Source organism: Mixophyes fleayi, chromosome 1, assembly GCF_038048845.1.
Source record: "Mixophyes fleayi isolate aMixFle1 chromosome 1, aMixFle1.hap1, whole genome shotgun sequence".
NCBI lineage: Eukaryota > Metazoa > Chordata > Amphibia > Anura > Limnodynastidae > Mixophyes > Mixophyes fleayi.
This window is the reverse complement of record NC_134402.1, coordinates 403,452,910-403,465,221: the sequence shown is the minus strand read 5'-3', so window position 1 is coordinate 403,465,221 and position 12,312 is coordinate 403,452,910. Positions and strand designations below refer to the sequence as shown.

The window sequence follows — 12,312 nt, the reverse complement described above, 5'->3', positions numbered from 1 at the left end:
CTATTTTTTGGGAAAATCCATGTTTTTGGGCCTAAATTAACCCAATTTAGTGCTCCAACTGTTTTAGAGACAAGTAATCTAATTGTTGAGGTAATAAATCATCCAAAAAAACAGTTTAATTCTTCGTTGGTAGGCCTATTCTACACACAAAACAGATTGTCTTCCTCTCCATCTATGCATATTGGCAATGCAGCCATCGTCTTTGAATGTATATTACACCCTACACTTATAGTTAAATATGTAAAGAAATGGAAAAAGCCAGTTTGCTTTCTGTCTCTCAAGGCCCCCCTCCACTTGTATAAAATAGCAAAAAATTCAGCCATTATAGACTGTACAATATTAATTGACATGGAGAAAGCCAGTTTGGTTTCTGTCTCTCTAGGCCCCCCTCCACTTGTATAAAATACTAAAAAATTCAGCCATTATAGACTGTACAATATTAATTGACATGGAGAAAGACAGTTTGGGGTCACTCTGTCTCTCTAGGCCCCCCTCCACTTGTATAAAATACCAAAAAATTCAGTCATTATAGACTGTACAATATTAATTGACATGGAGAAAGCCAGTTTGGTTTCTGTCTCTCTAGCCCCCCCTCCACTTGTATAAAATACTAAAAAATTCAGCCATTATAGACTGTACAATATTAATTGACATGGAGAAAGACAGTTTGGGGTCACTCTGTCTCTCTAGGCCCCCCTCCACTTGTATAAAATACCAAAAAATTCAGCCATTATAGACTGTACAATATTAATTGACATGGAGAAAGCCAGTTTGGTTTCTGTCTCTCTAGGCCCCCCTCCACTTGTATAAAATACTAAAAAATTCAGCCATTATAGACTGTACAATATTAATTGACATGGAGAAAGACAGTTTGGGGTCACTCTGTCTCTCTAGGCCCCCCTCCACTTGTATAAAATACCAAAAAATTCAGCCATTATAGACTGTACAATCTTAATTGACATGGAGAAAGCCAGTTTGGTTTCTGTCTCTCTAGGCCCCCCTCCACTTGTATAAAATACTAAAAAATTCAGCCATTATAGACTGTACAATATTATGAAAAATGGACAAAGCCAGTTTAGGGTCACTCTGTCTATGACACCCTACCCTAAAGGATAAATTGCCCTAACAGCAGCCTTTCAAGATGGTATGTGATATGGAAATGCCACAAGTCCCTTTCCTCTTTGGGGGTAGATTGCACCCTACACTTACATAGAAAGTTTTAAAAAGATGTTATCGGCATCATCTTCAGCTTCATCCTCACCCTCATCAGTGTGTACGTCATCATCACAGACTATCAATTCATCGCCGCTTGAATCCGCCATTAGAGAACAGTCAGTGCTTGGATGTCTTGGATGGTGAAGGCCTTCCTCGTGGAAGATGTAGTTCATTTTTATAAACATCATTTTCTCCACATTTTTGGGAAGTAACCTTCTACGGCGATCACTGACTAAGTTCCCTGCTGTGCTGAACACTCGTTCAGAGTACACACTGGAGGGTGGGCAGCTTAGGTATTGCAAAGCAAGTTTGTACATGGGTTTCCAAATGGCTTGCTTTTCTTCCCAGTAAGGAAAGGGACTGTCTGACATTTCCATATCAACTACCTCTTGAAAGTAATCCTCCACCATCCTTTGCATGTTTATACTCATATTGGATGGACTTATGGGCAAAGTGACACTTTTTTTTGAAAAATCCTTCAAACCAGCCCAGATGTTAAATTGTTCTCGTCTGCCCCCTGTGTCTTCCCTGCTTCTTTTTTGGAAATTTAATTTTTTACGAGCAACAGCTTGAGAAAGTGAAGGAGGACACGTCGTCAAGCCGAGGCCCAGTTCAGCGGCCAACTTGCTGAGCAATAGCTCCTTGCAAAAGTTCACATCTCGCTCATTTACAAGTAAAGACTCAATGTAGGTTTTAAACCTTGGATCAAGCACAGTGGCCAAAACGTATTGATCCGAGTTCAAGATCTTAATAACTCGAGGATCATTGTGAAGCGAATTAAGTACTTGATCGACAAGGCCAACATACTTTGCTGAATTGCTTGCTTTCAGCTCCTCCTTCATTTTCTCAAGCTGCTTTTCCAATAGTCTAATTAAAGGAATGACTTGGCTCAAACTAGCAGAGTCTGCACTGACCTCACATGTCACAACTTCAAATGGTTTCAGCACCTTGCACAGCACTGAAAGGATTCCCCACTGTGCAAGAGTGAAATACATCCCCCCTCCTTTCCCAATGTCATGACTTGTGCAATATGCTTGGATGGCTTTGCGCTGTTCCTCCATCCTCTGAAGCATGTACAGGGTGGAATTCCACCGAGTTACCACCTCTTGCTTAAGTTGGTGGCAGGGCAAGTTAAACTGCTCTTGGAGCTGCTGTAATCTCCTACATGCTGTGGCTGAATGCCTGAAATGGCCTGAAATTTTACGGGCCACCGAAAGCATCTCCTGCACCTCACGGTTATTTCGTAGGAAGCTCTGCACCACCAAGTTGATGGTGTGAGCAAAACAGGGAATATGTTGGAAATCACCCAGCTGTAATGCTCGCACTATATTGTTGGCGTTATCTGAAATGACATACCCTGGGGAGAGTCCGAGTGGTATAAGCCATGCATCAATCACATCTCTCAGTTTGCGTAACAAATTGTCAGCCGTATGCCTGTTAGTGAAGCCGGTGATACAAAGAGTGGCCTGCCTGTGACAAATGTTACGTAGTGGTGTACATGCTGCTGCTGTTCCTGCTGGTGAAGGTGAATGACCAACCCAGTGGGCTGTCACAGTCATATAGTCTTTGGTTTGGCCACTTCCACTTGTCCACATATCTGTGGTTAAGTGAACAGTGGGCAGAATGGCATTTTTCAGCGCAATCTCTACATTTTTACACACTTTTTGGTATAGTTGTGGAATAGCTTTACGGGAGAAATGGTGTCGCGATGGAATTCTGTAACGCGGACACAAAACCTCAATTAACTGTGAAAAACCAGCTGCGTTTATTGTGGAGATTGGACGCAGATCTAACACTAACATTGCAGCCATGGCGTCTGTGATTCGCTTGGCGACTGGGTGACTGCTGTCATATTTGCTTCCCCTCGCAAATGATTGTTTCACAGTTAATTGCTGAAATGTAGGACTGCTCATTTTATTCACCTGCCTCTGGGATGACGATTCACCCCCAGCAGCAGCAACGGCAAGCAGCAGGACTAACGCTTTCTTCAGAGGAATCAATAATAGTGCCGGAGTCATCCAGCCTTAAGTGGGATGCCGGGCTAACTCCGAGCGCTACTGAGGATATTGATGAGGATGGTGTGGTGGGTGTATTTTGTAGCCGTCGGTATGTCGGTGAGCGGAGGGTCTTAGCTGATGAGGGAGTGCTTGTATTCTTTTGGGAAGAACTTTCAGCTTTTCCCAACACTTTGCCATGAACTCTCGTTAAATGGCGTAACATAGACGAGGTTCCAAGATGGTTAAGGTCCCTCCCTCGACTGACTGTGGCTTCACATACACTACAAATGGCTATACAATTGTTGTCTGGATTTGGGTAGAAATAATTCCACACATAAGAAGTGGATTTTTTTGTTTTATGCCCAGGCATGACAATGGCCTTTTTCTTGTCACGTGCCAGAACTGCTGCCACTGGTGCAGGACTTACACAAACAACCTCATCCTCATCAACATCCTCATTAGCGCCCTCGTCGCCTACACAAATCTCCCCCTCATCCTCTTCTAATTCCAAAGTGGCATCCTCAATTTGGGTATCACCGGCTACACTCGGGCTATTAAGGCACACATCAGCAGAATGCTCACGATTAGACATCCCACTGTTGGATGGACTCTCCACAGGGATTGTTGTCATTTGTGAATCAGAGCAAATATTCTCCTGTAATGCCTCACTGGTATCTTGCAGCTCAGCTTTGACGCGTAACAGTAGTTGTGCACCAATTGTAGCCTGGGTAACTTTTTGGGATCTGCCACTAATAGCCAAAGGTGAAGGCCTCATTCTCTCTTTGCCACTGCGTGTGTAGAATGGCATGCTTGCAATTTTTTTTTTATCGTCACTTAACTTTTGCTCAGTTACACTTCTTTTTCGCTTCAATACAGTAAATTTTTTTTTGGTTTTTGTTTTTTGCACTAATTTGAAAACACTCTGTTGTTTGACATCGCCTTGGCCAGATGACGTACTGGGAACACTAACATCAGGACTGGTGACAGAACCTGGTTGCTCATTTAGATCATATGTGGACTGCTTTGAATCCATTCTGAGCGCAAACCACTGAGGAGTGCTAAAAATTATTGAGTAGATACTGCTGACAGATATGACTTTTGACAGCCAGAAATATTAATGCACAATTAGGGAGGACACCCCAAAAACACTGAGGAGTGCTACAAATTATTGAGTAGATACTGCTGACAGATATGACTTTTGACAGCCAGAAATATTAATGCACAATTAGGGAGGACACCCCAAAAACACTGAGGAGTGCTACAAATTATTGAGTAGATACTGCTGACAGATATGACTTTTGACAGCCAGAAATATTAATGCACAATTAGGGAGGACACCCCAAAAACACTGAGGAGTGCTACAAATTATTGAGTAGATACTGCTGACAGATATGACTTTTGACAGCCAGAAATATTAATGCACAATTAGGGAGGACACCCCAAAAACACTGAGGAGTGCTACAAATTATTGAGTAGATACTGCTGACAGATATGACTTTTGACAGCCAGAAATATTAATGCACAATTAGGGAGGACACCCCAAAAACACTGAGGAGTGCTACAAATTATTGAGTAGATACTGCTGACAGATATGACTTTTGACAGCCAGAAATATTAATGCACAATTAGGGAGGACACCCCAAAAACACTGAGGAGTGCTAAAAATTATTGAGTAGATACTGCTGACAGATATGACTTTTGACAGCCAGAAATATTAATGCACAATTAGGGAGGACACCCCAAAAACACTGAGGAGTGCTACAAATTATTGAGTAGATACTGCTGACAGATATGACTTTTGACAGCCAGAAATATTAATGCACAATTAGGGAGGACACCCCAAAAACACTGAGGAGTGCTAAAAATTATTGAGTAGATACTGCTGACAGATATGACTTTTGACAGCCAGAAATATTAATGCACAATTAGGGAGGACACCCCAAAAACACTGAGGAGTGCTACAAATTATTGAGTAGATACTGCTGACAGATATGACTTTTGACAGCCAGAAATATTAATGCACAATTAGGGAGGACACCCCAAAAACACTGAGGAGTGCTAAAAATTATTGAGTAGATACTGCTGACAGATATGACTTTTGACAGCCAGAAATATTAATGCACAATTAGGGAGGACACCCCAAAAACACTGAGGTGTGCTACAAATTATTTAGTAGATAATGCTGACAGATATGACTTTTGACAGCCAGAAATATTAATGCACAATTATGGGGGACACCCCAAAAGCGCTGGGGAGTGCCAAATATGAAGAAAAAATAATAAACCTCTATCCTCCTCTCTGCACTAGCGATTTTGGTTAGAGCAATTGCAAGAACAATATGGTATTCTCTGTCCCTGCTCTAATTAGCCTATGACTACACCCTGCTCTCTCCCTCTGTCAAATGGCGATGGATTGCTGTGGAGGCGTGTATTTATAAAGTTGAAGTATCGCGAGAACCGAGTCCCGAGATCCGACGACGTCACAATGACGTTCGGCCTCGATTTGGATTCGGAATGGGCGGGAGAGTACCGAGCTGCTCAGCTCGGTACTCGGATACCCAAAGTTCGGGTGGGTTCGGTTCTCGGAGAACCGGACCCGCCCATCTCTAGTTACAACATAAGTTACTGTAGAAACTAGATCGGTGCTTCTACTAAAATCTAATCTTGCTCTCGGCATGTAATACTATGTTTTTAGTTGCATTTCTAGTCAAAATATTGAACTGGTTTAAAACTCATTCAAGTGGTTATAAGCACATCAGTAAAACAACTAAAAGCGAACATATAAGTTCTGTTTCCCTTCCTTAAGGAGGGTATCCATCCAAAAACATTTTAACTATTGTTCCCTATAACAATCCCATCTCACTATACCTCAAATTATACCGGGATGTGCACTATCAAACCAACAAAATTGAGAAAGAGGATGAGACTGCATAGTGGCCATGAGAGAATTCAAAATCTGAAGGTCTGCCATCGAGGGAGGTCAATAATTCTGATACTACTTGAACAACTATGCTGTTTAATTGTATTTAGCCATCCAAAATCTAAGAAGAGACCTGCCAGAGACTGTTTCATACTAGAATCTTTAAATAACGGTTGTGTATCTAGAACAGTATTTCCCTTTAAGCCTCAGTTGATATTAAAGGAATAAACAAGTAACATGTATTTGCTGAAAATTTATTCTCAACTGTCTTATTAATCCAGGTCTTTTAGGAGTCTGCAGGGATGTGCCTACCATAAGGTAAACCGAGACAACATTTAGCTTGTAAACAGTAATATATGATTTTTTTCAGTATTAGACCATTAACATTTTTGCATCATATGAGAGAAATTTTTATATAATTTGTATCTTGATCACTGCAAATTACCAAATGTATATTGATCAATATTGGTAAAGAATGAAATGAGCTTCTGGAGCAGTAAAAAAATATTTCAGACTTACCATAGTTGAGGGCTTCTGGGGCCGTCCACTTGATAGGGATCTGCTTTAATCCAGAAGATGAATATATTCCATCATCCTCTTGACGAGACATGCCAAAGTCACTGATTTTCAAGATATTATTTTCACCTACTAGGCAGTTTCGTGCTGCCAGGTCCCTAGGAAATACAAAAATGTGTTGGAAAAGAATTGAATTTACTTTTAGATTAAACAGGAACACATAAATAATTCTACTACTCGTAATTTTTTTTTCCCCCCAGAGAAGCACTTTGTATTGTTTAAAATAAAATAACATTTGATAAAAACATCAATATTTTCTTTTTTACATTCTATATTACTGTTTGTTTACATACTATCCGCTCTTTGCCATACACTACACCAGGGGTTCCAAAACTTTTACAGTTCGCGGCACCCTTAGAGTCTCCAAATTTTTTCAAGGCACCCCTCCAAAATAATTACTGAGCAGTCCTGTTTTGGAAGTAGTTGGGTCAAAAAATTGTAATAAGTATTTAGGTCACGACAGAAATACTTATTTAGTTGTATGCAAAAATGCCCCTCTGCATCCAGACACTCTGCCCCCTCTGCATCCAGACACTCTGCCCCCTCTGCATCCAGGCACACTGCCCCCTCTGCATCCAGGCACACTGCCCTCTCTCACGCTGTCCCCCTCCTCTGCCCTCTCTCACGCTGTCCCCCTCCTCTGCCCCACTCCTCTGCCCTCTGTCCCCCTCCTCTGCCCCCCTCCTCCTCTGCTACGATACCTCTCACTCTGCCCCGCGCCAGCCACAGAAAAAAGAAAGAAAACAGAAACTTACCAAACCGCGTGGCGCCGAGACCCAGCAGCCTCCTCTCTCCCGCAGCAGCTTGTCACCGACGTCGATATTCAGTGACAGCTGCGGCAAAAAGGAGGCTGCTGGGTCCCGGCGCCGCGCGGATTGGTAATTTTCTGTTTTCTTTCTTTTTTCTATGGCTGTCCCGCCGGACCCCAGTGACAGCGCCGCGGCACCCCTGGGAGCCGCGGCGCACAGTTTGGGAACCGCCGCACTACACTAACAAGTATGCTATTGTAATTATACAACACAATTATCTACCTCTTTCCTTCACTGCTATATATTAGAATGTAATGACGGTGCAAATATGAGGAAATTAATTACAAATCAACATTTTCAACATTGTTCCTGACCTTAGATGTAAAAGTTAATAAGCTTATGTGCCAGCTAAATTTCCAAGAAAATAGTTCCATTACATAAAAGTATGCAGTCACCCAATGTTGCGCACATCTTATTTAGATTTTCTATTACACACCCCGGAACTAGTGCACAGAATTATGCAGTTCCACAGATGTCAGGGGACTTGGTTACAATAATAAATCCTATGCATAGTGATATTCTAATTACAACATGTAAATTGATCTACTTCCAGGGAAAAATAGGTTGAGATTAGCAATGTTGGTTTAACTTTGATCTGGGAAAAGCTACACTGACACAAAAAAATCTTTGAGTTCCAGAATGCCTTCCTGTGCTTTTAAATATGCATTTCACTGACTTTGTAGCCTACGAATCGAGCTGGAATGATTGGTGTATGACTGGGAACTATTAAGGCCAAATTCAGCAGGCGAAATGTGAAAACATCTTGTGGCCAAAACGCAGAATGGAACAGTTTTGAAAATTTTGCTCATTCCTTTAAAATATTTAAAACCATAAACTATAATCATAATCAGTGTCGCTCTCGAGCTGTGCAACATAGAGAGGTCTCCATTAGGTAAAACAAATCTTCAACACATTAAAATCATGCATTTGGTGATCAGAAGAAGAAGAGAAGGCACTTTAAACATACAAATGTCTTAAATATGCTACGTAGGCCTATTTCATTAGGATGTGCACCCAGGAAAACCTAGAAAGGGAGACTCTGCACCACAGCTTGCTGCTGGAGGGTCGTGTGTATCACTATACAGGGGGGAGGATACCTAAAAGTGCCCCCTAGTTTTTATGATGCCACACAGTATTATTATTAACCTTTATTAATAGGGCAGTGCCATACAGAATACAGGCAGTGGACCATAGAGGGAAAACAGTACAGAACAACAAACACATAAGAGTACAGAACATTAGATAAATAATACCAGGGGGTATATTAACTAAACTGCGGGTTTGAAAAAGTAGATGTGTTACCTATAGCAATCAATTAGATTCTAGTTTTCATTTATTTAGTACATTCTACAAAATGAAAACTAGAATCTGATTGGTTGCTATAGGCAACATCTACACTTTTTCAAACCTGCAGTTTAGTAAATATATCCACAGGACTTCAAAACTCCAAACATAGCTAGTAAAGTGAAGTTGGAGCAGAAGAATAGGTAGAGACCGGAAGGAAGAGGGCCCTGCTTGTAAGAGCTTACATCCTAAAGGGAGGGCAAACAGACAGGAGACACAAAGGGAGTCAGAGGAGGGGGGTCAAGTGCAAGAGTAATGGGACAAGGGGAGAGAGAGGTGAGGAGATCAAGCGTTAGAAGATCATCACACAGAAGTGCTCCCAGTTCATAAGATGCCACACAGTAGTGCCCAGACTCACCTCTGGAGTCCAGAGCCCCAGGTCCGCAAAGGAAAATGGAAGGAGCTGCTGTGACTGCGCATGCGCAGCAGCTCCGTTTCTGACGTATTGTATATATTGTGGCCCGTTGAGAGAAGCAACTGTGGTACTTCTGTTGTAAATGGACCACTTGTGTTGCAATCATAATTTGGTTGTGAATTAAGGTGTTCCGGGGCACATCTTACACACCATGTGAGCACACCTATGATGCCTTGTATAAAGTATATTTGAAAGCTACATTATTTTGGCATAAATACAGTCATACACCAAGCATACCATGGGTTTAACTTACTACAAGTGCAATTACGCACATGTCTTTCAAGACAATCAAAGATATCCAAAGACCTGAATATAAATACAGTATTTCATGTGATAATTAACATCCAATAACTAGTAGATTTTTATAGGAGTTCAACTTATAACTTTGGGAACTCTAACTAATGCGATCTTTTATGTGGATGATTTTTTAATGCAGTATGTTGCTATTTACACTTCAGAAAGAGAACATTTTAGTATGGTTTTTCTAATAGTACTTCCATATTTTTGAAGTGTTCACATATTTTCAGCATTATAAAAACAAAAAAATGTTTTTAATAAAACACTACATACACAATACCTACACTACACTTGAGATTTGTGCGCCGTGGGAGCTGTCTAAACAATGATTTCGTAATAGTACTTTAAATATCCCATTTTACATTAAGCATTACTAGTGCATAGATGTTCCAGCTTTGCAAATCTCATAAACTTTAAAAGCCTTTGAGAAGCAGAAGTCATCAGTAGAACTAAAACTTGTGGTAATCATTCACATACATGTCTAACATATTAACGATTAGTCCAGAAGCAGAACACTTTGAAGTATGCATAAACAGGCTGTGGATAGAAAAATGCATATTGATTAGCTGCACATTAATGGATTTTTCTTCCAAGTGTGGTAGTGAAGTAATATTAAGTATGACACGGAAAGTCATCAGTAATAAGTAGCGTAGAAGATTAAGCTGAATTTCAGAATTTATATACGAAAGATTCTTGCTTTAACATCTCCTTACAGAAACATATATTGTAATTTTCTCACACAAAAGCTAGAGTAAAAGAGTGTGTGTGTGTGTGTGTGTGTGTGTGTGTGTGTGTGTGTGTGTGTGTGTGTGTGTGTGTGTATATATATATATATATATATATATATATATATATATATATATTATATTATATACACGTACACATATACACACTGTTATGTCTCTTAATCAAAGACAGCAGCATTTGGCCAATAAAACAGTGTTTAGGTACAACACATGGTCCTCCACCAGGAAGCTCAGACTATTTAACATAAATGGGCTTTAATCGGCAGCAGTGTCATAACATCATAACATTGTGCCCGGAGGCAGCACCAGATGACTGCCACACCCAGTTAATGCTTACCAGGATACATTTCAGCCTACTACCTACCCCAATACTATGGACATGGGTAAGTATTTTCACACTTAGGCAAAACCTGAATAAAGAAACATTTAATTTATTTAACACATTCACTAAGAGCTATAACTCTTAAGAACAGTTAAGCAATCACACCTTATATTAATATCAAAGATCACAGGGAACATAACATACAGTATCAACACCAACCTCCTACTGGGGTATCTCTCTCGGACGAGATCCAAAGATTTCAGCAACTTAGCAGCCCTGTTCAAGTGTCACCTGTCACCTGCTTTCAGCAGGCACACACTGGACCAGGACTCTCACTATTTGGCTATGAATGAAGAGGACATTCAATCTTTCACAGCCCAGTGGCCCCCAGCCAAGAATTTCAGATGCCTCAGGGCACTGTTATTTTATCCTTGTCACGTTTTCCACAGTATGCTATTTTGGGTACAGGGAGGGTCCCTCCCCTTTGGCAACTCTGATTGGAGGCTCTTATCAGTAAAGGGTTGGATAGAGACTGAGGTTTTGCTCACTTGTGTCTACGAACCCCTATTGGTGGTAAGATGACCCACACAATAGTTTTCAAAAAGTGATATAATCACTGGTAATGCTGATAGTTGTGGTTGCCTACGTGAAAGAAGCCATTGTCTTTTACCAGGTTTCCAAGCTCCAGCCTGGCAGTCATCCCAGAGGAGTCTGGTCAGCCTCCTGAATGCATAGCCACAGTAACTCGAGTGATGATCTGATCCCTTGCACACCTTAAAGTAGGGTTGTGTTCCAGTTAATTTTTGCAGGAGAGATTAACCCAGGAAGTAATAGATGGTATTAGACTGTTTTACAGAACATTATAAACAGTAAAAAAGGTTACACTCTTAAAGAGAACACTTCTCTTGCTACTCAAAGCAGGGGATGGGGGAGGGGATTAATCTTTGTTTGGACGTGCCTTGTACCTTCCATCTCTCTCCTCATTGTCACACATGAGGACACTTTTTATGATATATCGCCCGAGACAGTCTTATGCCCTGGAGACGTAGGATGTAGGTTTAAGTCCCCATTTCAGCACATTCAGCAATGCTATTCAGGGACAGGACTCACTCCAATAGCAGTGTTGCTACTCTGTAATCCAGGACATTCCTAATCTCCTGTCTGTCACGTAAACTCTTATGGAAAAGACCACCTATCTGCTTCTAGGTCCAGGCCCACAACTCCTTTCACCTGCCTCTAGCAGAACACAACACACTGCCTTAGTTGGCTGTCGACTGAACTCCCCAGTGAGCTCTTGATGGCAAAGTGTGGTTCTCATGGGACAGACCTCTTCTGGGTCTACGACTGGTCTTCTATCTCAGCCTTCCTGCATCCTTCAGAACACACCACAGCTCTATCACGGAGTTCTCTCCTCAAATACATACTCGGCTGCAGAAATTCTGTTGGTGCAGATCCCTAATTTCAGGGCATGAACAGGTTGCCACCTATACATCACACTATAAACACACAGACATCACTCCAAAGAAAATTTAGTGCAGTAATTACAGCACCAGATAATATTCTTAAGCACATATGTGCTTACTTGGAATCAATAAATTCAAGCTTTTCTAATATCACTTGACTAATACCTCCAGGAGAAACCTAGGAATAAGATAAATGCGACCATAGATTA

At 41.1% G+C, this 12,312-nt stretch overlaps 1 protein-coding gene across 1 annotated transcript in view; it reads right to left on the bottom strand.

The window, feature by feature from the left end:
* FER (FER tyrosine kinase) overlaps positions 1–12,312 on the bottom strand; it is a 177,275-nt gene that overhangs the window by 21,909 nt on the left and 143,054 nt on the right. The window contains exon 19 of the mRNA XM_075181517.1: positions 6,651–6,805. Coding sequence (XP_075037618.1) covers positions 6,651–6,805 — 155 coding nt within the window. The remainder of the gene's footprint in view (positions 1–6,650; positions 6,806–12,312) is intronic.